A 26,264-nucleotide genomic window follows, 5' to 3' on the forward strand; every position below is an offset into this window, starting at 1 on the left:
AGCCAAATCGAGATGTAAACGAGTCTACGATGAGTCAGCGGTAAGGGCGATCCGTAGGCATCGAGTGCGCCTTCGAATTTACTTTTTTCCTCCTCTTTTTTCGGGGATTCGAGATCGTCTACCTAGACATTACGCACTTACGTTACCGAAGGGGACCCACCGCGTCGCGAGATCAGGAGTGGCAGTTTTGTCAGTTTGTAAGCTTCGCGTTCTCGTTTCAACGCTCATCGTCTCAAAGCTCGAAGGCGATTGGTCCATCGGGAAGGGGGGGCCCTTCGACAGACTTTCCCCTGCGTCGGGCCCCCGATCCCGCAGGGAGACAGCAGGTAAGCAGCTGCAAGGCATCGGCAGGGGCGATCGCGTGTTCGAAGCAGTACAAGCAGAACTGTCGAGCGAGCAACAACATGCCGCAGGAGATCAGAGCTGAAAATGTTAACTTCTGCTTGCGGAATCGTGAACGCCGATGAAGAAATTTTGAGAACTTTTTATCCGGCGAAGCAGTGAAACGATAAAAAAAAAAATTGAAAAAAACTCATCTCGCGAAGAGTACATCCATTTCACAATCGCTGTTCCTATTAAGATTATTTATTTTCTTCTTCGTTTTATTTTTTTATTCGCCTCTTCGATGATGTTGTTGTAATTTGTCTATATAGTGCAGTGCGAAAAACGGTTTGTAGACTTAAGCGGTAAGTGATCGATGAATCGGAAAGAATTTATAGTTTATCAGATCGGTTCGAATCCATTGAATTCTGTAGTGATTAAAAGTGCGATAGCATTCGATCGGGATCGTCACCAAACTGCTCCGAAAAACCGATGATCTGGTAATAGAATAGAATAGATTAAACCAAGGACGTTTATTAACGATCTATCGACATGTTGCTGTCGAAGGTGATTTTATTTCTCTTCCTGAATTGGGTGGTCAAGGGCGACCTGCTCGATCTGTACGTCCAGCACATGGACGAAACTATGAAGACGATCGTGTACCAAAAAAATCACGTGAAAAACCTCGCCAGGAATCGGAACAAAAGAGAAACCGAAACGCCGGCTCAGGTGGCGGAAGAAGGGGCCTTTTATAAGTTTGGAAACTTCAAAAAACAAAGATTAGAAGTTGACGAAGGCTGGAACGAAAAATCTACGGAGGACAAAGCCCAGGGGAATCAAGCGAAAAAGGTATTCATAGAAAAGGACGATGGGTTGAACTTCGAGAACAAACGAGAAGAAAACCTCGATTCAAATCACTATGAAATAGTTCAGAAGGAGACAATTACAAGTGCGTCGATCGAACCAGAATCCGAGCCGAAGCATAAAGGGAAGGGTAAAAAAGTTCTTCTCGAGAAGAACGACGGATTGGAGGTTGAAAACGCAGCGGAAGAACCGCACGATCGTACTCCCGCCGATTTCGAGACGATCACGACCACGCCGAGCCCGGATCGAATTGAAAATTCGGATTCGAAGGAGGAATTTTTACCCGAATTTCAATCCGGCTACATCGAGGCCGTCGACATGGACGGGACGGAGGTGCCGGCTAGTTTGGAAACAAAATCTAGTTCGAAAAAACTCGAAGCGCAGGTGTTCGAAGGTACCGAGGAGGAGGACGAGAATAACGTGACAAATTCTGTCGCTTCGTCGGAGATTGAGGAGGCAGAATTTTGGAGGGAGGAAGACGTGGATCTGGACATCGAGTTGGTGACCGACCGCTCCGAGGACGCGAGTTCGGAAAAAAGTTGGCGGAATCCATCCCTGAAGAGGAATCCGAAGGCACTCGGTGGTCAGGTTCCTAAGAAGTACGCTCCCACAGGTAAAGCTGTCAAGTTACGTCAAAAACCGAGTAACAAAGAGCCAACGACGAGCTATTTCACTTTGACGGCGAACGCGACCAGAACGAAAAGGTCCGCGAAAAAGCCGAGATTCTCTCACCGCGAGGTACTCGACAACGACGGCGATGTTATCCTAGAATGGGATCCCTCGGACGAAGAAATCGTGACCTTCAGGGTCACCGCCAAAACTTTGGGCTACGTGGGAATCGGTTTCAACGATAAAAGCCACATGAAGGGCGCCGATCTTCTACTTGCCTGGATAGATAACCACAACGGAAATGTCAACTTATTGGTAAGTTATCGAGCAACAATAATCGCCAACTCGTATCCAGTTATAACCATTTTTTATTCAATCCCAATGTGTCTCGGCGGTGTGTACTCACCGCAAAAGGTATGTGCGGTTAAAGCAAATTCGTAGCACGTGTATCCGCTCGTATTTCAAACGTGATTTCAATTACCAACTCACAGCCGCGTACAAGTTGACTGTACAACTACGTACATCGGTATTCCTCGTACAGATAAAATTATCTATGCAAGGAATTATTCTCCGAGTTCTAGATTAAGCGTACCTACCTGCAAAAAATTATAGCGAATCCCCTCGCCCGGGGAAGCATAATTATAAAGAGCTGTCGTGGGATGGGTTAAAATCGATCAGTGAAGCGAACAATGGTTGATTAAGGAATACGTGAATTTTCGTTCTTTCCTTTTCTTTCTTTCTTCCTTTTTTTTTTTGCGTTTTTTTTTTATTTTTCTCGTCACAGGGTTGACCGGCTGGACGAACCGGGCCCGTCTCACTCGGTGGTATAAGTTCTCCGTGACAGCGGCAGAAAAAGAAGAGATGAAATAAAATAGAATGAAACGAGAACGAAACGCGCAGGAGTTAAACGAAGATTAAGAAAGGATTCGGCTGCCACGCAGCGCAGGGACGAGGTGCGGCGGAGGCGCCGCGTCGGTATACCGCGGTAGGACGGAGAGCCGAAAGGCTTGACAATATAAAAATAAATGAAATGAGAGAAAAAACGGGGAACTCCGATGGTAGCTCGTAAGCGAGAAACCGGCCGAAACAGAAGAACGAACGATTTATATATACCATGCGTTAAAGAATTGGGAAAAGAAATTAAGAAGAAATAAAATAAAACGAAAGAGAAATAAGTAAAAAGATAATAGGTACAAAGGGGTGCGCAAGGGCTGAGGTAGGGGGGGGGGGGAGGGGGGAGGGGGGAGCGAAAAGGATCGAAGTGGGAATGAAGAAAAGACGAGTCATTAGAGGCTTCGTAAGATCGGTCGATTGATTGTAATAACGAGGTTTGTTAATTGGGTCCATTGATGATGATAAAGCCATTTCACGTACGAGGACCGAGATGCAGATGCAGCACCTCATCTGAACCTCGCCCTAATGGTAAGGGACTGCGAATCATTGCTGGGCGGGCTTTTTTTTTTTTTTTTTCATTCAAAGTCCACGATACTCTTCGTGGTTAGACGAATACAAAATCAAGAAACAAAACCAAAAAAAAAAACGTCAGAAAAAACAAGAATTATCGATCATTCGCTGATAATTGGGTACATGAATGCATCGGTTGAAAAACAACGAAACGGATACGAGATTTGATTGTAAGTTTAGAAAAAAAAAAAAAAAACTGACGAATTAAAATATCGAATTCCCAATGACATTGATCGATCGATCATCGCGTTGGTTATCGCTAAATGTTTTTGGCCGATTTCGTACCCGGATCTCTACGCACGCATCGTTATTTTTTTGGTTATTTCGAAAAGACGTCGCTGCCATTCGTTGAGAGCAGACGGTAAGCGATGAAATTTTAAAGACCAGAGATGAAAATCTGCTGACAAAGTGCCAAACTTTGAATGGATTTGTATCTGCAGCCCTTAGAATTCACAGATGATTATCTGGAGGAAAGAAAGAAGAAAAAAAAAAACAACCGAAAGACCCTTTTAACTATAACGTTTTCACACATCAATCTCCACTAAAATCGATCCGATCTTTCAAGTTACGCGACCTCCGAAACGATAACTTGTAATTTAATCGAGAACTTTGGTGAGGTCACGACATCCCTATTATCTTCGTTCGGTTTAAATAGACAAAGAATAAGAGCCTGGGATTATGTCACCTGGCTTTCTTCGACCGAAAGAAACATTCTTTTCTCTCCGCCAGGTAAAACTAGGTATACCGGGTAAAAAAGAGAAAGAAAAACAAAGAAGGGTGGCTGTTATTTTTTTTTCGAGTCAGTCTAATTAGTTGGGAATTATGAATAGGTGATTATTCTCTGCGCAAATAATATCAAGGATTAATTTTAATTGGGAATATAATTATATACGGGGAAGTCAGTCGATCAAAAAGTAAGAACTTCCTTGAGAAATAATTTTAATTCAATGGCACTCACGTGGATCGCGAGAGTCCTGAAACTGCAGATGATCGAGACTGACTTATTGTTAGTCTACTGCACCGGAAGTGACGAAGATCCTGGACCAGGTCAAAGTTGAGTCCCTCGGGAATATTTAGATCGGAGATACATGTTCCTCTCCGAAACAGCTGGTGAACCGAGCATGGTATATAAATCCCGTCCGGTACGCATTTCATTTTTTAGAATAGCTTTATGTCGGCAAAAAATGAGAGTCAAAAAAATTACCAGGTAGCTCGCGATTTCCTATTCCGTATCTACCCACGTTTGCGCGGAGTGCGCGTGCTTTGACGAACAATTTTTCATCAGATTTTTGATATTCTATTCCTGCATCGGCTACGCGAGCCTTGCAGCGGATTAAACGAACGAGACTATAATCCCGAGAACCAATGTATAGTATAATACCATACTACGTATACCTATGACTTACATAATATCATGCATAATTTCCTGCAGCAGCGACGCGTGCCGAATTAAATCGCTGGAAAATTTTTCTCTCCTTCCTTTTCAATCGCTTTCTTTTATATCGCATATTATTTCTTTGGCAAATAATTGATCGGCCAATCCGAACTCCGTTTTACAATTTTATCTCAGGGTAGGCATACCCATGTATGAGAGAACCGGGTAACATACTGCAACGGTTAACTACGTTCGTATTGTACATCAAATATATGTATACGGTATATACAATGTTTGTTATATAACTACGAGATGCCATGCACGAACGCACATACGTGTGCGAATATTAAACACGAAAGGAAACTTATCGGTATACGCGTTCACATGTAACGAACGTCGAGTATTTCATGAGCTTCGAGTTATTTCAAGAATAAAACTCAACCTGCAAACTCGCTTACACGTCGCTAAGAGAGCGTCTAGCGATGGATACGAAGACGGACATTATCGACTATTATCTCGATGCGGAAGGACTGTTCCGTATTCATTGCCCGATTGGTCACGAAAATTGCGATATTCAAAGTGAACGCGTTATCGTTATCCACGCTGAAGAATCAATGTTCTCGGGATCAACCGACGATTCGTTTTTTTTCGCCGCGCTTGTTCTTACCCGAGCAAATATCATACCCATCGCTAGGCTGACAAACCGTGAAACAGCGTCAGATGGTCCTTCCCCTGGACAAAAACGCTCAGTATTACGGTCCGTTGCTCCACTGCGGGTATTGGACCGTTTTCTTTTATTTTTTTACAGTTTTATGCTAAGTTATGCCTGCAGCGGGTTCCGAAACCTGCGACATAACGCGTATGTACTCGTGTATAACTCAGGTCGATGCAGATGTCATCGTATTCAAATTTTCTCAACTCTGAATGGCGAGGAACGAAAAATGAAGAAAAATCTGGGCGAACGCGATTCCACGTAATTATCGCCTGAACATTTTTCCACAATATTTTCGACTCTCTTCATCCCTCGAAAATTTTTCATTCTCAAAAAATAGAGGCCCTATAAGATCAACTGAATAATAATCAGTCCACTCGAAAAAGGGGGAAACTATTGAAACGTTTGTAAGGAAATAGAAATTTAAAAAAAAAAAAAAAAAAAAAAAAAAAAGAAACACCGACGTTCCAATTATAGCGTTTCATTTTGAGGCGTGGCAGGTTGTATAGTTAATTATGGGTTAGCTGTTTATTACGGCCGTGTATTCGCGAGTAGCAAAAATTGGACGTCCGTTGTTGTACGTCGATTTTTTTTGGCTCGAGAATATTTTCCATAAATGGATAATCATACGGAGTTGGTTCAAGCACAATTATACCGAGGTCCCGTACAATTACCCTGGTAAAAGTAAAAAGTGCGAATGGTCGTTAATTCGGAATTCATGCCACAAAGTATGAAAGTATACCTCCATGAAACGCAATAACAACGCATATCGCGTCAACTTCGTAACACACGCGTGATACTTTTCTTTTTTTTTTTCTCTATACAACTTTTACATTTTTCAATTTCTTCCACCGTCCTGTACTTACACCGCGTTCTTCGGCCCCCGGGCGTCGGCTCCTGATGCGTAAGAAAATAAATCCGTAACGAACAACAACTGCGCCCGCTTTTACAGCGGTATAGGATCGAAATGAGTGCAGCGGGTTCGCTGTTGCTGCTTCTGCCAGGTACTCCACCTGCACGGAAAACAGAATTGAACGACGTGTGTGCCGCACTGCGAAAGGAGATACACCTGACGCACCCGAGTTCACCGAAGATATTCCACCGATCTAACGATGTTCCATATTTGGTGACGTAATTGAGCCGTCGAAGATCCCAAAAAAGAAAAAAAGAAAATGAATAAATAAATTAAAAGTAAAACACACGTCGTCCTTAATTAAGATATCCATCGACGCTTCTCACGGCTAGCGCAGAGGGATTATTTAATTATTTCTATCCTCCTCGTTGCAGCTGTTATGCTTGAATCTTGAAATTTTTTGTTTATTAAACTCGCCAGTTTGAATACCATTTAGTGAAAATTATTGATCCATGTATTTCTATGCACGGTTCACTTTGATAATACGAACGAGAGACATTTATATCTTTTTTTATTCTCATGACCTTCGGTTAGTTTCTTCTGCTTCGATAATATCCCGAGAGATAAATCAGTCTCGTATATAAGTCTACGTGCAGTCTTTCTTTTTCCTAGTTTTTTTTTTTTCTCTCAGACGAGCGAATAACTGCGATGGAGTGGAAAGAAGTCAATTTTTTATAAACGTAATATTATATTCCTTGTAATTGCTGCAATGGCGACCGACTGTAAATACACATCGTGAATACACATGCACGACTCAACTTTTCGTAAAGGTACATAGGTAGATAATAGGTATAATTGTCGTTCGCGATTGATTGTTAATTAGAATTTTGTGAGCGTTCGAAAAATACCGAAAAAGGGGCGTTGTTCGGCGGAACTTGTATACACCGCGTGGATAAACGGAGAAGGAGCAAATAAAATTTTCGAGCAGGTCCTCCGCAGGATCCTGCAGAAGGTCAACAACGGAACCGACGAAAAAACCTGTTTGGAGTTCCTCGAATTCCTAATCTTAATTAAATTTATTTCCATTACAATTTTATCCCTGGGCGTTATTGGGGGCTGATATACCTTTGATTATACATTAATCTCCGGGTCTAGCCGCTACCTGACGATTATCGTGCCGCGTACGGCGTCCTACCTATAAACCACACGGCACTCGGCCCCGGCAACGTATTGTGTATATACCTATCTATATATCTCTATAGGTATATATAACTCGCAGGATATTATAAATTAAGATAGTACTTCCATATAAATGGTTAGCTGTTGAGCCGAGCGCGCAGGTGAAATGCGCAGGGTACCCAGGTAATAAATACCAATGGTTGGTAGTACACAGTAGGTATGTACGAAATTATAGCCCGGTATATAGACACGGACATACATACATAGGTATATATACGACACAGAGGTGTAGGTCACGAAATTAATCAACCAATAACAAGAATAAGGATCATCTCAAGATTTATTTCGCGCTATTCGCTTTGATATTTTTATCCACCTCCCAATAAGTCTGCCGTATTACGTGAGACCCGACGCTGAATTTTTTCGAATCACTTTCGCCGGGTTTCTATACGCAATGAGATTTAATTATTTCGAAAATTAGACTGAAAAAAATTTCCATTTTTTCCATTGTTGATACAAAAAAAAAAAAAAAAAGATACGTTGCGCCGAAATCCGTTCCAATATTCATTTTGTTTTTTTATTTGTTGTTGTTTCAATAGAAACAAATGTTTAGATGAAGGAATAAAAATCTCGGTCCATTTAATTTAGGAGACGAGCGGCTTTCAGGATCAGTCGCATGGTCCGGCGAAGATAAAAATATCCCCTTTCATTTATTCGTGGAAAAAGAAAAGAAATCCGAAAAATTAAGGTACATGGTTCGACTCGCGAGATAAGGATCGTGATAAATCCACCGGTTACCCGGGTCCAGTCTAGAGTCCGAACATGTTACGGCGGCCGAAGAATCGGAGGAGGTCCTCGGTTCTCACCGTGGTGTCAGGTACTTCTGCCCGATCGCGAGACAACCAACCGCGGATACCCATATAGATATACACGTAAGAATCGGGCACTTGTTCTCAAACGAGCTGCGGGCCAAAAACAAAATTACCATAATCCTGGTTCCCTGAACGAAAATTATATCTGAAATCCTCATTAACGGGACAAAAATAAACTAACAACGATAATGAGCAAGTAAATGGAATCCGACTATCGAAATTGCTTCATCGGAGCAAAAGTTCGACTTCACCTGATCGCAGGTGAATCGATTTGTAAATAATGTCACAAAAAACAGAATCGACGAAATCGAAAGGAAATTGCGACGAAAGCTGTCGATTTCGATTCCGCGAACGAAAAAAACTAGTTGCAAACGAAATCGTCACCGCGCGATGCGAATTCCCTTTAGATTTCTAATTTCGACGCGTTGTTGGTTTCTTTTTTTGTTTTTTTTTTGGAGCATCGGGACGAGCCACTCGGTGAGGATATTCGATTTGATCGCGGGGCGCCGCGGCCTCCGGTTTCTCGAGTCCCGCAGCAGCAGCGGCAGCGGGAGCACCGGCATCGGGGCTGATTCGTTGCCGGGAGTTATTACCGAGGCCTTGGCTCTTATACGCGCCGGTGTGCTCCCGCGTGGCCAACAGTCAAGGCCTCCAGACATCGCGGGCCCCCCCGCCGCGGCAGCCGGTGCAAATTTTTAACCGAAGGAAGACCGACAGACAGATAAACGTAGACGGGCTTACAGAACGATTCGTGCACGCTAAACCAGGCACCGACTCGGGCGCGCACCGTGCATGCTCGGGCGAGTCCTCCTCGCCGCTGATTTCCCCTCTCTCTATACCTTAACTGACCTTTTTTCTCATTATCCTTTTTTCATACCTTTTACACGCGGGTTCAACTCTCCCGCTTTTTCTTAGCCTCGGACGTTCCTTCCTTCCTTTCCTTTTTCTTTTTTTTTTTTTCCTCCTCTCCTTCCAATTTTTTCTTTTTTTTTCAATTCGCATTCGGGCCCTTCGCGCTCCTATATACTTTTATTTTCTTATATGTATATATGTATCTGTATAATAATACCATACCGCACGGATTATTTCTCCGCGGATATTTCAAGGATTAAGATTCGCGAAGAATTAAGACGCGCGATGCGAATCAACCGGAGATTAAATACACACGGGATTCTTTGACGAGTGTCTTCGGAAATTACCCGTAAAAAATCATCTACCGCTAAATGGCGCAGGTATCATTTTTACAGATGATTCAGAATTTCGCTTCGAATGAGAGATTGGACAAGTTCGCGACTTCTCTTCAAAATTCACCCCATTTCGATCTCTCGACGCAGCCGCGATAATATAACATAAGGTATATGGGTTTCGCTCGGCGAATCCTCCCGAGCTCACGGAATGCGTGTACGGGGTTTCACACGGACGTGACGAACCGCATGTGGGTATAGATGTCCATTACTTTCAAATATAGCTGCGCCAGAGTTAATACCGAAAGGGTTATATAGGAAGGCAGAGGCTGCAGCACGGCGATGCTTTCTATGGGGTCGAGCGTGTAATAGCCTCTCGGTGGTTTTATGTTCTGCGGTTTTTGGCGCTGTATTTGCTTGCCTTTCGCGCGGTCAAAGGTGGACGGATATCCCTCGCATGCGTATACATGTAAGAAGAAAGAAGCAGATTTCCACCACTTTTTTTTTTTTTTTTTTTCTCGCTTCAAACATTGTCGAGTAGCGCGGGGTACAAAATATGACGTCGAAGGGGACACGACGAGAAAAGGGGCGCGGTTGCGTTCGGAAATTAAATCGGTCTGGTTTATTTCCGAGAAAAACACATGCGATCGCATAGAGCATAATCGGCTTTACCAATGAATATGGGAAAGAACTTGTAAGAACTGAAAGAAAATACGCGATCGGATCGATAACCAGATACGAGTGACCGTTTTATCGAGAACCTGCAGCACTACTACGCTCATACTTATTATAATCGGACGGTGGTATTGCAGCCTAGGTTGCAAGAAAAATTAATAAAATGTTAATCACGTAACCGAACTCGCTGCAGCAGAAGCATCGAACGCACGTATTATAACGTATGTATATCGGACAGAAAAGCTCATTAGCATACCAGAAACGACATCTCGCTGGCATAATTCACCGTATGACTTATATAACTCGCACTGCACTGCAGTTCCCGTATGGGTACCCAAAGAAACCGGTCGTGATAAAATAATAAGATCCCTTCACGTTTTGGTTTTCTGTTTCGCCGTATCACGTCAAAGTTCTCAAAGGTATATTTACCAACGTTGATTTACATTCGAAAACTTTTCGATGCTTTTATTTCACGTTTCAAAATCACCCGGAATCATTTCCTGCGGTGATGAAAAATAATTTCCCTCCAACATTTCGCACGGCGTATGCGAATATGAAAGATGATAATTATCTTCACGTATCGCGAATCAAGTTTTGGCTTTCTAATAAACAACTAGTCATTAAAAATTGGCTTATTCGGATACCAATCTTGATTCGCCCTGAATCATCTTCATGGCATTATTCGCAATTGTATTTTGTTTCGTACTATTTTCCTCGTTTTAGAGGTTTCAATTTTTTTTTTTGATATTTTGACGCGTCAACTTCAGTATAGCGTCAAATTGCGCCTCCTGATTACGCTGACCGAAGAGTTATTGCTGATGCGAATTTAACTGCACACTTGTTAGCTACGGCCAACGGCTCGTTCTATTCCTCGAGTGCAGAAAGAGAGATACAAAGATCCAACAAAATTAAAGTCAGCTAGTAATGAAATAGAGATTTTGAATATGACCTTTCTGTAACGCCGAAGATAAAGGTAACGGTTTGATCAACCTCATTTTCGAAAGCAAAAAAATAACGGCGAAATCAATTTCGAGACCGAAAATAGAATTGACATTTCATTCGAACACTCTTCATTTTTTATTTTTTCTCTCTTTCTCTCCTCTCTATTGCAACAAGCCGACCTGATCATTAAATGATCATTAAGACCTAAGTGTTTAAGCAAGTAAATTAATTGATCCTAATTTTAATGGCTCAGATTGCATCATTCAAACAGTCCCATAAGCAATCAAACGAAACTAAAATCTTAATTTGCTGTCTATGAATATAAATACCCGAGTAGGTTCAACGTCATTAATTAACTCGAATTAATTACAGATAATAAACATATAACCTGTAATCAATGCGTGAATGAGTAGATTTCAAACACGAAAAAATCACATAAAAGTTTGTTTCTGTAAAAATTAAATAAATCGATAAGACAGCGTTAACATCGGGGGACCAACTCATTTTCAGTTAATCAAATTATGTGCAATCAAAATTTGTAGACAATGGAATAGAGAAGTTTCCGGGCCAATCGTACTATTAACAATGATTTTCTAATGGTCTCGCTAATGAGAGGATGAAAAATGCAAAGACGTGTAATTTTTCAATTTTTCTTTTTTTTCTCCTTTACTCACCGTTCGGTTCCAGAATACTAAAACCAGGACCAGTCCGACCACGAACGCCTGAGCAAGTTATTACAACTCCCATAACTATAAACTTACAAAACTGGGTGCTGTATAACCAGCCGAACCAGGTTGAACATGGTCATTAAGACATAAAAGTTTGAGAAATTTTGCTTTCAGTTACCGATCATCTTACCGGGCCGCTGTGGCAGCTACGGTCCTCGGGCCACGATTCAACGCCGTTTCTACACCTGTAGCAGGCTGACTGTGTTACTCCTTGCTTCAAAAATTATCCCGAATCCATGATTTACACAGATATTTATTTATACAGGTCCGTAAACATTCTCCTAATCGAGGTAAACCTGCAGTATTTGCGTTAACTGTCTTCGGCAGAGGATGCGCGATGCAAACGTCGGCAAAGAAAGCCCAGGTGCCCAATAAGATCCATCGACTCGCGAAACATCCCTCAGGGCACCAGATGCCGCCTTTCCAACTCCTAGCCGTTCTCTATACGCGTATTATGCATATATACCTACCTACGTCGGTTCCACAAAGTGGTGAGGATGCGCAGAGAGAGAGAAATAAAAAAAAAATTGAGGAGAAGGAGAAAGAGAAAGAGAGAAAAAGAACAAGGGATGCGGTCAACGGAGAAGTAGGGAGAATCGAAAGTTCTGGAAACACCTGGCTACCGATCCCAGACAAGGAAAAGGAAAGAACGGAACGATATCCTCTGCGGAAAATCTTCGAGCTCTCTTCAGCGGTTCATTTTTCAGAATAATCCATGGGAACTGCAGTGGGGAGTTTCCCCGTGGGTTCTAACCCTTGTGTAAAGAACCTTCGTCCACCGCGTCATTCCCACAGGAGTCGTACACGCACCCGTACACTTACGAACGTGCGTATGTAGAAATGTGTGTATGTTCCGGACAAACCGTGACCCAGAATATATCTCGACAACTGTTGCAGCGATGCAGGCCGATCTTCCGCACAGCTGATCGTCGCCATTCCGCGAAAAAACTGGTATCCCATTTCTCCCATCGGTATATCTGCGGAGATTCTAGAAAAACGCTGAAGAATTTCAAATGCACGAATTGTACGTATGCGTGGGAAAATTTCGGTGACCGTTTCGTGAAGGAAACCGTCAAAAAATTCTATCCCGCAGGACGCATGTATCGTATGACTAATGTGCGGCGAAGCTCGCCCGGTATAGTTGAGGTATTTTTAAACGGTTATTCAAGTTTACGACTTCTGGATCCCCTAATTATTAGTATTACGTAGACAAAAAGCGTAACCGCCGCTGACGAGAAGACGTACAAAATCGTTGTAATCGACAAAAAAATAAAATTATTCGTATATATCTAGACGAAAATTCGCCCGCTCATTTATCGTTCGCCGCTCGTTAGGTCGCACTTCGTGCGTACAACGGCCAAAATTTGACCAATTAGGTATAACCGTAACTGAGGAAGGGGGAGGGGGGCGGGGGGGGGGAGGGGGGCGGGGTGAGAAAAAAGGTATGAATGAAAAAAACTGGACTAAAACAAAAAGGAGAAAATTAACGTCAACCGCACGTTAGGTCTGTGCGTATTTATAACGCTCTCGGCTGCAGTGCACGGAGATTAATTTGACGGATGTAAAGTTACGGTTGGGTTACCGGTGCTTCCTGCCTTCTTCAGCCGCGGGTGCTTACCGCAGAAACTTTATTTTTTTATCACGTGATACGTGTTACGTCATATCCAAACCATGGTGGAGTAAAAAATAGAAATTTGATCATTGCAGTATCAAATATTATGCGTAAAGATCGAGAAACTCGAGGGATCGGGACGTGGAAAAAAAAAAAAAGGAAAAAACGCCTACCGATCGATCCGTGCGGGATAAATATTTCCAAACGATTAACGATTAATTTTACTATCAGCGACGTAGGACTTTTTTTTCAAACCTACATCGATACATTGAAAGCGCGTTGTTCGTTGGTGATTTATGATCCTTCTTTCAAGATCCAGTTTCAAATACCGCGCTCGAATAAGTTCCGATCTTATGTCACCATATTATAATTTGTAGTAAAAAAGTTATCTTACCGCATCGCAAGCTTTGATGTTCGATCGAAGTTGAACAACATCGCCGAATTTACACGTTTCGTAATCTCGGGCACTGCAACCGCGGTTACGAAGTATGTACCTATGTATACATATATTTCAATGCTTCTTCGTCTTTCTGATTTTTTATTTTTTTTTTATTTCAATAAAACAAAAGAGTAGATGGTCAGTGGCCGGCACTTACGGTGACAGGCTATTACGAAGTGACTTTTAAAGGGTAAAAATGTTAATTATTTTTCTTTTAAAAAATGTGAGAGAAAATCAGGTTCATTGTCCTACAATTTTCTTTCGCGCATGTTCAATTTTTCTCTTTTCTTTTCCATCTTTCGCTTCATATTCGCGGAAGTTTTATATACTCACCCTTTCCAATATTCCTATATATCAGATCGAAACGCCCGCGTTCATACGAGAGCGCATTGTACATGGTATACGTAGGTATGTACGTACCTACATACACGTGCGGTGTGATATTTTCGTGAGAACGATGTCGTACATGTAGAATTTCATTAAAATCAGCAAGTTCAAGAGCCAGAATTACCTGTCCTAAGTTTCTCACACGGTGAAATACACATCTGCCAGGCATACGCACAACGTATACGTTATTACGAGCAGCGTACAGCTGCCTAGTACGTACGTACAACAGCACCCGACATACGTTATACATCGCGTGTACTCGTTATATGCGCGTCACGCTGTTCCCAACATCATCAATTACGTCGCACGTCGGACTCCGGCGTCTCGGATCTTACGCGCTATCTTACAGTATGTACCTATTTAATAATTAAGAAAAGAAAAAGGAAAATTAATGGAAATAAATTAAAAAAAAATAAGCTGGGAGCACTCAATTTACGCTGGATATGTCTCCGCCGTTCAACGTTGTAATTCACACACGCGTAATCCACGGGTAAACATGTACATACGATGTACGTACACGCTTTATTTACCAAAGGGTATAATAACTCTGAATGAAAACTAAGAGACGCGGTCGGTACTATGATACGACGCGTACGTAGGATGTCCACTACGCGTTGGTATACGCGTACTGACGATAAATAAAAGAGAAGGTAAGAGAGAAGGACGGAGGTAGGTATAATACGGTTCGGCTAAAGCACCTCAATTTGAATGAGTAAGTGGCTACCGATGATAGACCGAAGCCGGTTGTAGATGGTAACGCAGGTAGTAATTATTTGGATTCATTACGTGCAGGAAGGACTACTTCCCTTGGAAGGGGCCAACGAACACACAACATCTGAACTCGACTGCTCGGGGCCCAACGCGCGCCCAACGGACCCTAACGCCTCGGGGCAAAAGTATTTAAACTGGCGCTCGTGTTTTACGCCATGTAAAATACCGTACCGTGTATTTCGTGACGAATCACTCGATCTCTTACATTGAATAATCCAAAGGTGAAAAACAAAAACAAACCAATCGGCAGTTTATTTTCCATCGCATCAGTCCCCAGCCCAAAGATGATTGAATTACAAGTTGCGAAATGTTGTCAATATTGCAAGTACAAACGCTCACCTGTGGTTGCCCTTTTTCCCCCTCTTCTGTATAAGTAACGTCCGATGTACGAACGGGTACTATAAGATAAGCCAATTTCTCGCGTGCTTCCTGGACAACGTACAATGATCGACTGAACACTTTCTTTGCTCCCATTATCTGGCTGTCCACGAGTGGCGCCATCCGAATTTTGAGAAACAAATTGCGAGTGGAACGAAATTTTTCAACTCACGTTGGAATCGAGATATTCTTATCGCTCCGGCGCTAATCGAAAAAGAACTTCGCAGAGAGCTTTCGCCGTTCTTTGTTCTGCAAAATTCGTGATTTTCTATTTTTTTATTTTTATATTTCTTCCACTTCTTTATACGCCTCATGGTACGGGTGGATGGCCCGTACGACAGACGAAGAAGAAGGGAATACTACCGTCCCTCCCGACTCACGACTTTTAATTACGCGATTCCTGTGACCAAAGGTGTTACATCGTGTCTAGCGGAACGAGCGGATGCAGTATACCATATGGCAGAGTAGCTAACGACCGGATTTCATTTATTAATGCGTTTAAAAGCGCTTAATTAAATTCCCTCGCGGTGGCATAATATATATGACTATGTGTCGCGTCGTTTATAACTCATCGGCTGTACACGCATATTTCGAGCTTCGTATTTTATAGCGAGAACCGATTTGGAAAAGAAAAATTAACTCTACGACTTATTGAAAGTTTTTTTTTTTTTTTGTTTTCTTCTCAAATGGTTGCGATATCTCAGCTTTAATACCGTTAAATGTTTCAGGACTCCCATGGCGTTGAGGAGAGAAATGCCGCACCTGTTACCGACCTATCTCAGGACGTCGAAGTGCTCGAAGGAGTCCAAAACGACACCCACACTACCGTAATGTTCTCAAGGAGGTGGCGAACTTGCGATCCCCAGGATCATCAACTTACCGTGAGTTATAATCCCGTCGTGACGATCCACTAATCTTTTAGAACTCTTCGTTTTCATAACGAATATGGAAAAAAAAAACAAAAGGAACGAAAAAACAATTTTATCCTCCGAGTGCAGTTTCCCCGTGTATAAAATATATTTGTATATGTAAATCGTTATTCACTCTACCGGCTATCGATATAAGCATGGGATTTTCTACCAGGCGAAGCAAATATAGAAATAAACATTAAATATATATGCAATGGGTGGTCTCGCTCGGTTGGAAGATTCTAATTTCTCCAACTTTGTAATTTGTCCAGAGCCATGAATAGCCGGTAATATACGTAGGTATAAATGTATTATGCATAGCATATCGTGATTATACCAAACGTTATTGGTGTACATATAATGCACGTATACTCTGAAGAGATATAGGTATGTATATGTATGTAAAAATCCAACTAAGAGAAATACGATAAATTTTCCCTGCACCGCAGGCTGAGAATCAGCATTTTACACGTACGATACATGTGTATACACTCAACCGTATGCACACGTATTTGTAATATATATGAACGAACGCGTTGGTATAACGGCCGAAAACTTCGCGGTCCAAAATCGTTAACAACTTGAGCTGCTGATTTATGCTCACCCCGCATTTGGGCCTTATTTCAAGCAATTCCCGCAGAGGCATTTAGCATACCGGCACCCTTTGCCTCAGCGGGATCCCTTACATCTTTAGTACATGCCTATTTCTATGGTGTATATGTAGAGAGATATGTGTGCACATATGTATACATAGATGGTGCACTCGAATCGCGTTTAGATTCCCGGCGAACCGGTGTGTTTCGATACGTGTGTATAAGGGGTGAGCGAAGGGTGGTACGAAGGACGAGGGGCGAGTGGAGAAAGGCCCATTAAAATATTTCTAATCCGCGGTCCCGAAGAATTCGTCGATCTCGATCTTGGGATCGAGTTTCGACTTTCGAGATTCACAGCACAGGCATTCTGTATATATATGTATATGTGCATACCGTACGTATGCCTATGTATACATATACCTGTACGGGGCAGAGCGGGGGCCCCCTCGGTGCCTTTGTCTTTTTACTGCGAACTGTGAAGCGATTCATTAAGGCCCCCGCCGCGTTCCGCCCGACATCGCTTCTTATACACAAGAGGACCCTATTACAAGGTTCCGCCGATGATGCGGTAGCCGCGTATACGCATACGGTGTAGCAAAATAAAGTCGTGTCGGTTTAATTGCACATGCTAGCGAATACGCGTATCCGACAATCAAGGAAATTGCAAGAAGAGCGACGCGTTTGATTTAATAAGCACGCGGTTGTATCGGGAGATCGAAATGAGGATTGTCAATAACGACGTATCGAATTCGTTACCTTTATTTACAGGGAGATACGGTGCACGTACTTTGGGCCTTGCACGAAACTGACCCAGAACTGAACACCGCCGCCGGACACGGAGAGAGACGAGGAGGTCGAGCTCTCAGACTCAAGGGTCCCACACCCCATCCACCTCCCGTTAAAATGACGCCAGATGTCAATCACTGGGACGTCAAGTTGAACCGAGTGAGTATTAGTTTTGGGACTCTACTTACTTGGGAGTAACCCGAAAAATATTAACGCTACCGTCGAAAGAAACAATTGCGAGGAAGAGCGGTGTGGGTTACGCCGTTCCTGGTTCAGTCGTCGATCGAAATTCAGTGTGCCGAAAATCGGAAGTCGCAACAGCGTAACGGGATGAAAGCGTCAGTGAGAACAAATTGGACGTAAAGGATATTGGTTCATTTTATTTTTGATCGACCGTAAGAAAAAAGTCAATTATAATATGATGCGGCTACCACTGACAAATTTGCAGTAAATCAACCGTAATTCCCGCGTGGTTTGAGAGTTGAGGTATCCTAACGATCTTGGAGAGGTATAAGAGGGAATAAAGAAACTAGCGGTATTCGATGACGAGGGCAAAAAAAAATTACAATGACCAAAAAATGATGCCCGATCGAGTTGCCTTTTCTCATTTCTGTTCACAAATTAAGGAAGAAACCAATTTTCTCCTCTCCACGAAACAACTCGATCGGAATAAATGATCCGAAACAGAGCCGAACCGAAGCGATAAAGTTAATTCTTCCGCACTGCGAATTTTATTATTTGCTTACACACTTTTTTCACCATTATCGTTAAAATTTATCGATCGTCTTATTGCTTCGGTTTTCGACCCCGCTACAGTTTCAATGTCATTTGGATGATATTATTTTCAGTTTACCGTTTCGAACAGTCAGGACACGGTCTACTGGTGCAAAATTTTCAAGGCGCCCTTCCACGACAAACATCACATGATTGGGGTGAGTAACGCTATACGATACAGATATATTCAAATTTTTCTCCCGTTTCATTTATAGCAAATTAGAAATGATGAATTAAAACGTGTGACATACGCTTCGTCTTCCAAAACCGTGAAATCTTTCATGGAATAAAAGGAAGAAGTGCATTTATTTTTAGTCCGCATATAAGCCATTACGGAATCCAGATTTAGCTACCAACCGTGTTAGAATAACGGAAAGCATCGTCAGCGTCCAGACCGATTCTTAGAGACAAAAGACCTTATGTATATCACGGGTATCGCGTACGGTGAGCGGATGTCATGTCAAGTAGAACGACTTCGGAATTCAAATGAATTTATTCTTTCGTAAACGTCGACGCAGCACCGGAGTACAAATGAATTTCCTAAAACTCATTACGCGGTGGTATAATTTTTCATCTGTAGATAAAAAAAATCGAGAAAATCGATCGGAAGAAAAATGACCTCATAACCGCGCGCCTCGCATCAGTCACTCCTACTTATGATCAGCGGTAAAAATAACATCGAAATTTTTATATTCCAGTACACACCGCTCATCGAAAAAGCAAACGAGGCTCTAGTCCATCACATAATGCTCTACGAGTGTGCCTCGATGTTACCCATACTTGGAGCTCACGCAAGAATCGCCGGCGCGCATTGCTATAGCCCAACCATGCCCAGAGAATGGGACTCTTGTCTGCAGCCGGTCGTCGCTTGGGCCAGAGGCAGCAAAGGTACGGTAATCGTATACATACGAATCATGTCCAGTAAACCCTCGGAGAAGCCGGTGTACCGGATGTCGGAAAAAAAGCACTCAAAAGTCTCACTTCATGAAGGAATCTACCTGCACTCGATACCTCGATCCATAAACCCGAACCCTAAACCGTTCCCTGAACTTTGACATCAATTTGATAACGCTCGGTAGGCATAAGAGCGGCGGCGAATTTTCGAAAGGGTTTTTCACCCCTCTTCTATTGACGGACTCCTTTCACGGCTGCAAAGTTTCGTGAAAGACAATGGAATGTCTAGATTACGCATCTTTGCCACCGGCGTACATATCGATTATTGGCTCCTCTTTTTGAGACGAGCATCATTGTCTCCGTGCCCTCTTTTGAATTTTTGCTTTTCATAGAGACTAGACCCTCTCGTTTGATTGTGAAATGTGCTTAAAATGAATACTGAATTTATTGAAAAAACCTTTCAGGCGAATGGCTTCCGAATCACGTTGGAATACCGATTGCTGAGCACAGAGAGGGCTCTTATTACATGTTAGAAGTACACTACAATAACCCAGAATTAAAGGAAGTTGTGGACAGCAGCGGCATCACGCTGTACTTGACTCCTAAACTCAGACCTCAGGAGGCGGGGATTCTTGTGGCTGGTGTCGCAGTCAGCCCCCTTCACATGGTACCACCGAGACAAAAAGAATACGCGACTGCCGGGTACTGCACTCCGCACTGTACGAAAAAGGTGAAAATTAAATTTCGTATTTCGTCTGAAGTTTTTGAATTCATTTTTCAAACCCCGCAAAGTGATCGATCGGTAATCAATTATTGGGGTCAGCCGCGAGAACGATTGTTTTGTTTTCTTCGGCATCGCGCGTACAGCAAACTCGTTAGCCTCAATATCTCGATACGTTACTGACACAGATCGTTTGAAATGTGAAATTAACCGTTTAATTATCACTAATGAAGTCACGCACGGCACAGGCACCGAAACGAACACCTTATACCGCGTACGCGTTTGCATTCCCCTCTGCTAACTGTTATGCCGTTTCGAGCTAAAGATACTACGTGATGAAGAAAAAAAGAGACGCTGAAATCAGCGACCTTTTCCGGGCTGCAGCCACATACGCAACCTTCTTCTCCATTATGGAATTTCGTCATCTTGGAATAATTAAGAACGCATTGTTATAATTCCAGATGTTTCCCGATGACGGGATCAATATCGTCTCCGTTGTCCTCCACTCTCACCTAGCCGGAAAGCGTCTTGGCCTCAAACATATCAGACAGGGAAAAGAGCTTCCAAGAATCGTCCAAGACAATCACTACGATTTTAATTACCAGCAAACTTACACCTTGGAAAATGAAGTAAAAGTTCTTCCGGGCGATGAGGTAGTAATGGAATGCGTTTATGGAACACTCGACAGGGCTCATCCTACGCTCGGAGGCTACGCGGCTACACAGGAAATGTGTTTAGCATTCATGGTTCACTATCCCAGGACACCATTGGCTGCGTGCTACAGTATGACCCCTGTGAAGGACCTTTTCAAGACCCTCGGAGTTGACAGTTTCAAAAATGTCACAGTGGAGCATTTGGAGAAACTCTTTCTCACGACGGGGTGAGATTCAGCGATTCGATGTGCATTTCAAGAAATCTTGGAAATTTAAATAAAAATTTTAAACTCATCGATGCCTTTCACCACTTACAGAATCGAAACCATCGCTTTGCCAACCACAACTCAGCAACAGCCTATTTATCCCGTGGCGAGACCAGGAGGAGAAATGGATCAGAAGTTGATCAAGGAAGCTGAAAACGCCCTAAGAGCCATGCGGGATTACACCGAAGAACATGAGGAGGACAACGTTTTCGCTCGATTAATCATCGAGACACCGAAAGAGTTCGGAGGTGATTATCGCTTCTGCGAAAACCCAAAAAAAAAGCTTTGATATTGTTCGAAAACTAATACATCGATATATTTTTATATTTTCAGGACGCACTTTAGCGGAACACATGCTCGCGTTACCTTGGACCGAAGAACTTCTAGCCAGGTCGATCGAACGCAGTCTTTATCACGGAAGACACATGACGTTTTGTAGAAAGAGGGATGACAAGCTAGCAGTGGTGAGTTATTACATCACGTATATTCAATTTTGCGACGTACGCCTGGAATGTACGCTGAATTTTGAATTCTTCTTTTCTCTTTTTTTTGCAGCCAGCTGACATTCAAATGTTTCCGAATTTCACCGCGTTACCGGAAGTGAACGATACTAGTTGCGACGCATTGAAAATCGTCTCCAGTTGCAGCGCGAAGAGAGCCTCTGCAATAATCATCGCTTTAGTTACGAGCGTTTGTCATTGGCGATTCATCGAACGATTGTAAAAAAATATTAACCAATCAAAGTTTAACGAAGAAGCAACGATGGAAGTGAAATCTCTGTAAATTTTCAAATCTGTACATTGGCATTATTAATTTATTACGTATTGTTCTATAATAAGAATATTTAATTCGACCGTTCGGAACAGGTCAAGAGCGAATTTTCTATACGTTAAGTTAAACCAAATTCTAATGTGTCAAAATTTCAAAAATTTTGTGTTAGGGATGGAAGTATCTTGTACATATATTTATATAAACGGTAATTAATTTTAGTATATATATGTAATACTCTGATATTTTGTATCGCACGTTTTGTATAAAATAAAATTCAGTTATCGAACTACGTTCCTAGATTTAAATTCTTTCTCTTTCAGCATCATCGTAACTTACTCGAAGCTCAACTCAAGCTTTCGCCCTAAATCTGCATTACGTATATTAAATTAGCTATCGTAGATCTTCACGATTAGCTAGTCGCATTTCCACACATGGGGTGGAACGGAACGGAGAAACTTGGTGCGTATAATCAAAGCCGCGTATTACTTCCACCAAATTTGAATTGAGAACTCATCAGGGCATGTGAAATTGCTCAACTAAGGGATATGATACGCAGAATGATTGACTAAAAATCATACCATTTATACCAAAAAAATTTGAACGAAAAATAAATGACATCATTAGCCGCACGATTACTCATTACAATTAGTAATAAAAGAGTTTTGTGATTTCAAATATAAATGAAACATAGCAATGCGAGAGGGATAATTTTTGAAGACCTTAATTTTGCACTGATGCATTGAAAGAAAAGGTAATCGACCCATTGTCAGAGATGAGCTGATCAATAAATCGCCTGCACGAGGACAAACATAGTTTTATATTACGAAAGAATGTTACGAATCGAAGAAAAAAATCCATAAATATCCGTAAAGGTGATACGCAGAGCGATCATCCTGTAATACTTTTCAAGTCTAATTTTCCAGACCGGTAACCAGCAACACCTACGCAGGGAGTTTCATAATCTTTCTCCACGTGACATTAAACCACGTCGAAAGGGAGTTCTTGCGCCCCAATGGTCGACCCCATATGGCCAATGCCGATAACCGCGGATTGCATTCCTATTGAATTATGGGGTTTACGGGTATATAACCGTGTCCCGTGGAATTCTCTGCACCAGCTACTCCGAGGACTCCGACTGAGTAACACCTCAGAGGGTGAACCTGCACAAAAGTTGCTCACAGTACGGACCGTTACGAACGAAACAAGGAAATATAAATAAATAAATAAGTAATCAGATCTTTTCCCGGAGACAAAAGATCGCTGCTCAAAACAGGTCAGTTAGCTGTTCCGACTTATAACGATTAAAAAATTCGAAAGCCGATTTTTAAATATTTTCCCGTTCTCAGGATGCGACGGACGAGGCACGTTGTGTTACCGGTTCGCTCATGGGAACACGTCGGTCTCATGGTTGTCTCTCTCGCCTGTCTTACTTTAGGCCTTGTGTCCAGAGACAGAGAAGGTCAAGCAGGAAATCTCGCCGGGCCAGACCTACAGCACTGTGCCCCTCATAAGTGAGAATTCTTATCATTATCATCTCAGGCTGCAACAGCGTAACAGATGATGACAAGCACCTGGTGATTTTCTACTTTTTTTGCAGAGTCGACGCATGCCCAAATGAGAACGTCTTTACCCGGCTGCCTTTTTACGACGACCCGGCAAACCCTTCAGGATTAAATCCAACCGATCACCCTGTAAAAGACCGCGATCGATCGAATCGACCCAGAGATACCACTTCCCCGGTAATCCAGAAGGAACGATCTTCCAGCGATATTTGCAATTTCAGATCGACGCGACAAGCTTCGGCGGTCGGTGTTTCTCGGCCGGAAGCTCGGCGATCGAATGATCACCGAGATGTTCGACTCTCTGGATTAAGAAATGACCGACGCGGCGATAGAGTGAAAGATTCTCGCACTGCGGAGCAAATTTTTATAGTCAATAATCAACGAACATCAACCGAACGCGGGATCAACCCCACAGGATCCCGTCGCGAAGAACGAAGCCGACAGATCCGATCATTCCGATCTCGTGAACGTAGATCCGTCGACAAAGATTCTAGATTGGCCACTGAACGTAGGCAAGCTCATCTGTCGGATCGTCAGACGGAACGATTACTCAGATATCAACGTTCTTCTGAAACTAGATATGATGGACCGGTAGCAGAGCGCAGAAATGATCGATCGGCGCGGCGAGTACGCGAGTCTAGATCTCTGGAGCGTGATGCTGCGATCAGAAATACACGCTTATCAAACGAACGCAGGGATAACCGACTGGACAGACAGGTTCGAAGTACTAGATCCATAGAGCGCATTGATAATCTCATTGCGGAAAGACGAAATAACTTTCGAAGTCAGAGAGACCAAATCGCCCAATCTATTCGACGCCATTCGTTATCTAGGAGATCCGAACGACTCGTCGAATCATCGGCGGAACGTAGAGATAGTAGAATTTTTAGAGAACGAGAGGATCGAGTGATCCGCGAAATCCGAAAAGTCCGTTCGAACGATCACGAATTAGTTACACGACGCACCGATCGCTCGATCGAACGAAAGGGTAATAGACTGCAAGAGCGAAAAATTCGTTCCTCTAACGTCGATTTCGTATCCAGAAACTCGCGTCTTAATATCCCTGAGATCAGCGACGACCGATCAGCTCGCAGATTCCGAAACGCTGGCTCTCTCGATCGCGTCGTTGATGTTAAAAGAAACACGCAATTGCTAACATCCGAACGTAGAGGCGATCAATTGACCCGGCAGATCAGAAGCGTCCGATCGACTCGGGATTCTGAAACCAAAAATACAAGGCGAGTATCCGAGCGAAGAAATGTACATTCGACTCCGGAAAGCCGAGATGATCAGCGAGCCCAACGGGCACGAATTGTTTCAACTCTTAAACGTGATTTTGAACGCGGAAATACCGAGCAGCTATCGGCACGCAGAACTGGCCGTCAAAGTAACGAAATTCGCGTTCGAAATCGTCGCACACATTCATTCGTCGAACACGATTCTAGAGCAAGGAATATTCGAGCTTCAGATGCACGTAGAGAAAACCGCCTTACGAGGGTTTTCAGGGATATTAGTTTGAACGAACGTCGTCCTAAAATCACTGACTCGCGTTTAATTGCCGAACGTAAAGAGAATCGGCAAAAACGTGAAATTCGGTCTCTTGGACGCGATTCCAGAATCAGAAATTCCGAAATGATCAGCGAACAACGGGACAGACGGCTAAGTCGGCAGATCCGTGAAGCGAAAATTATCAATCGCGATAATTCTCTAACTAGGAGCCCTCGAGTCTCTATTAAACGAATCAATCGCGATTCGCTAATAAGCCAGGCGGATTTCTCCTCTGCGGAGCGTCGCGTCGACAACCGAAACCGTTGGCTTCGAGATTCTAGATCTCTTCAGCGTAGCTCTACCATTGGGAGTCTGCGGACCACATTCGAACGCCGATATGCCATATCATCGTCGGAATACCGAGATGACCGCGTGACCCGGAATACTCAAGACGCAGGGAACTTCCGATCGGTAGCTGAACGTCGGGATGAACGTCAGCAAGTCCAACGGGTTCGCAGTTTGCGCTCTAACGAACGAACCTCCAGAGTTCGAATTGACCCGATCAAAAATGAACGTGCTCTGATGAATTCTCTACGAAATTCCGAAAATATCCGAACAGACTTTAACGCAAGGGAAACCAGAACTGGAAGAATTGAACGATACTCGCGCTATACACGGCAGAAAAATGTGGAACGTCTCATTTCTGCCGGATCATCAAGAGTAAAACGGACCATCAAAGATCGCCGTTATGCTTTTGACGCAAGCAAGAACTCAATAGAGATCGAAAAATTGAGCGCTCAACGTGAGCAAGTGCAATATGCAGTAACAAGAGCAGAAAATATTCGAGAGATTCGAATTCGACGCACCCAAGCCACTAGATTACCAGTAACATTCCGACTCTATGAAACTCGTTACGGAACTCGTGACAATTCAAATTTCCAAGACGCTCGTAGATTGTTATTTGCAAGTACTTTGACTTCGCAAATTCCTACGTCCATGACCTACGAGATTCTTAGACAAACCGCTGTTTTGTTTCTATGTGCTACTTACGCAGCTTCTTTGCACAGCGCAAAAGGTTCGCTTTCAAGGTGAGCAATCGAAGCAGCATATATTCATGTGATAGTTCTCGATCATATGAGTGGGCTTACCTATGTACCTTTAATTTCAGGAATATCATAACGTACGTCAATCGCCTTGTCGTTTGGTAAAAAAAAAGAAACTCCAGCTGATCCATGGCCGACGACCCTCATAGATATTATTATGAACAGTTACTCCTGTAGTCCCAATAAACAAATAGATGTATTAACAAATTATAACGTATACACAGAAATATTTGTGTATATCTATGGTATTATATTCTATTATGATGTATAGTGATACAGTTACGTTGCTGATAGTTTATCGTTAGATGAAAAAAGCCAAATTTATATAAAATCATATATTTTATCTGAATAAATCGTATTACCTGGAACAGGAAATCTAT

At 42.7% G+C, this 26,264-nt stretch overlaps 2 protein-coding genes across 2 annotated transcripts; both read left to right on the forward strand.

Annotated features, from left to right (window-relative positions):
• The first annotated feature begins 362 nt into the window (after positions 1–362).
• On the forward strand, positions 363–22,022 carry LOC105684494 (MOXD1 homolog 1). Its single transcript, XM_012397878.3, has 10 exons — positions 363–2,109; positions 16,094–16,246; positions 17,635–17,811; positions 18,501–18,584; positions 19,125–19,314; positions 19,785–20,050; positions 20,503–20,921; positions 21,012–21,208; positions 21,294–21,424; positions 21,516–22,022. The coding sequence occupies exons 1-10, from the start codon at positions 874–876 to the stop codon at positions 21,681–21,683; spliced, it is 3,021 nt and encodes a 1,006-aa protein (XP_012253301.2). The 5' UTR covers positions 363–873; the 3' UTR covers positions 21,684–22,022.
• An 838-nt stretch (positions 22,023–22,860) lies between these two features.
• Positions 22,861–26,252, forward strand: LOC105684394. The gene is made up of 4 exons (XM_012397703.3): positions 22,861–23,004; positions 23,078–23,242; positions 23,329–25,869; positions 25,950–26,252. The coding sequence occupies exons 2-4, from the start codon at positions 23,079–23,081 to the stop codon at positions 25,987–25,989; spliced, it is 2,745 nt and encodes a 914-aa protein (XP_012253126.2). The 5' UTR covers positions 22,861–23,004; position 23,078; the 3' UTR covers positions 25,990–26,252.
• Positions 26,253–26,264: the final 12 nt, after the last annotated feature.

This window comes from Athalia rosae, chromosome 4 (assembly GCF_917208135.1).
Source record: "Athalia rosae chromosome 4, iyAthRosa1.1, whole genome shotgun sequence".
Classification (NCBI taxonomy): Eukaryota; Metazoa; Arthropoda; class Insecta; order Hymenoptera; family Athaliidae; genus Athalia; species Athalia rosae.

Coding starts and splice junctions, on each gene's coding strand:
- LOC105684494 (XM_012397878.3), top strand. CDS start 874: ATGTTGCTGTCGAAGGTGATTTTATTTCTCTTCCTGAATTGGGTGGTC. Junction 17,812..18,500: donor GGGACGTCAAGTTGAACCGA/GTGAGTATTAGT, acceptor TATTATTTTCAG/TTTACCGTTTCGAACAGTCA. Junction 21,209..21,293: donor GACACCGAAAGAGTTCGGAG/GTGATTATCGCT, acceptor TTATATTTTCAG/GACGCACTTTAGCGGAACAC.
- LOC105684394 (XM_012397703.3), top strand. CDS start 23,079: ATGCGACGGACGAGGCACGTTGTGTTACCGGTTCGCTCATGGGAACAC. Junction 23,243..23,328: donor CAGCACTGTGCCCCTCATAA/GTGAGAATTCTT, acceptor CTTTTTTTGCAG/AGTCGACGCATGCCCAAATG. Junction 25,870..25,949: donor GCAAAAGGTTCGCTTTCAAG/GTGAGCAATCGA, acceptor CTTTAATTTCAG/GAATATCATAACGTACGTCA.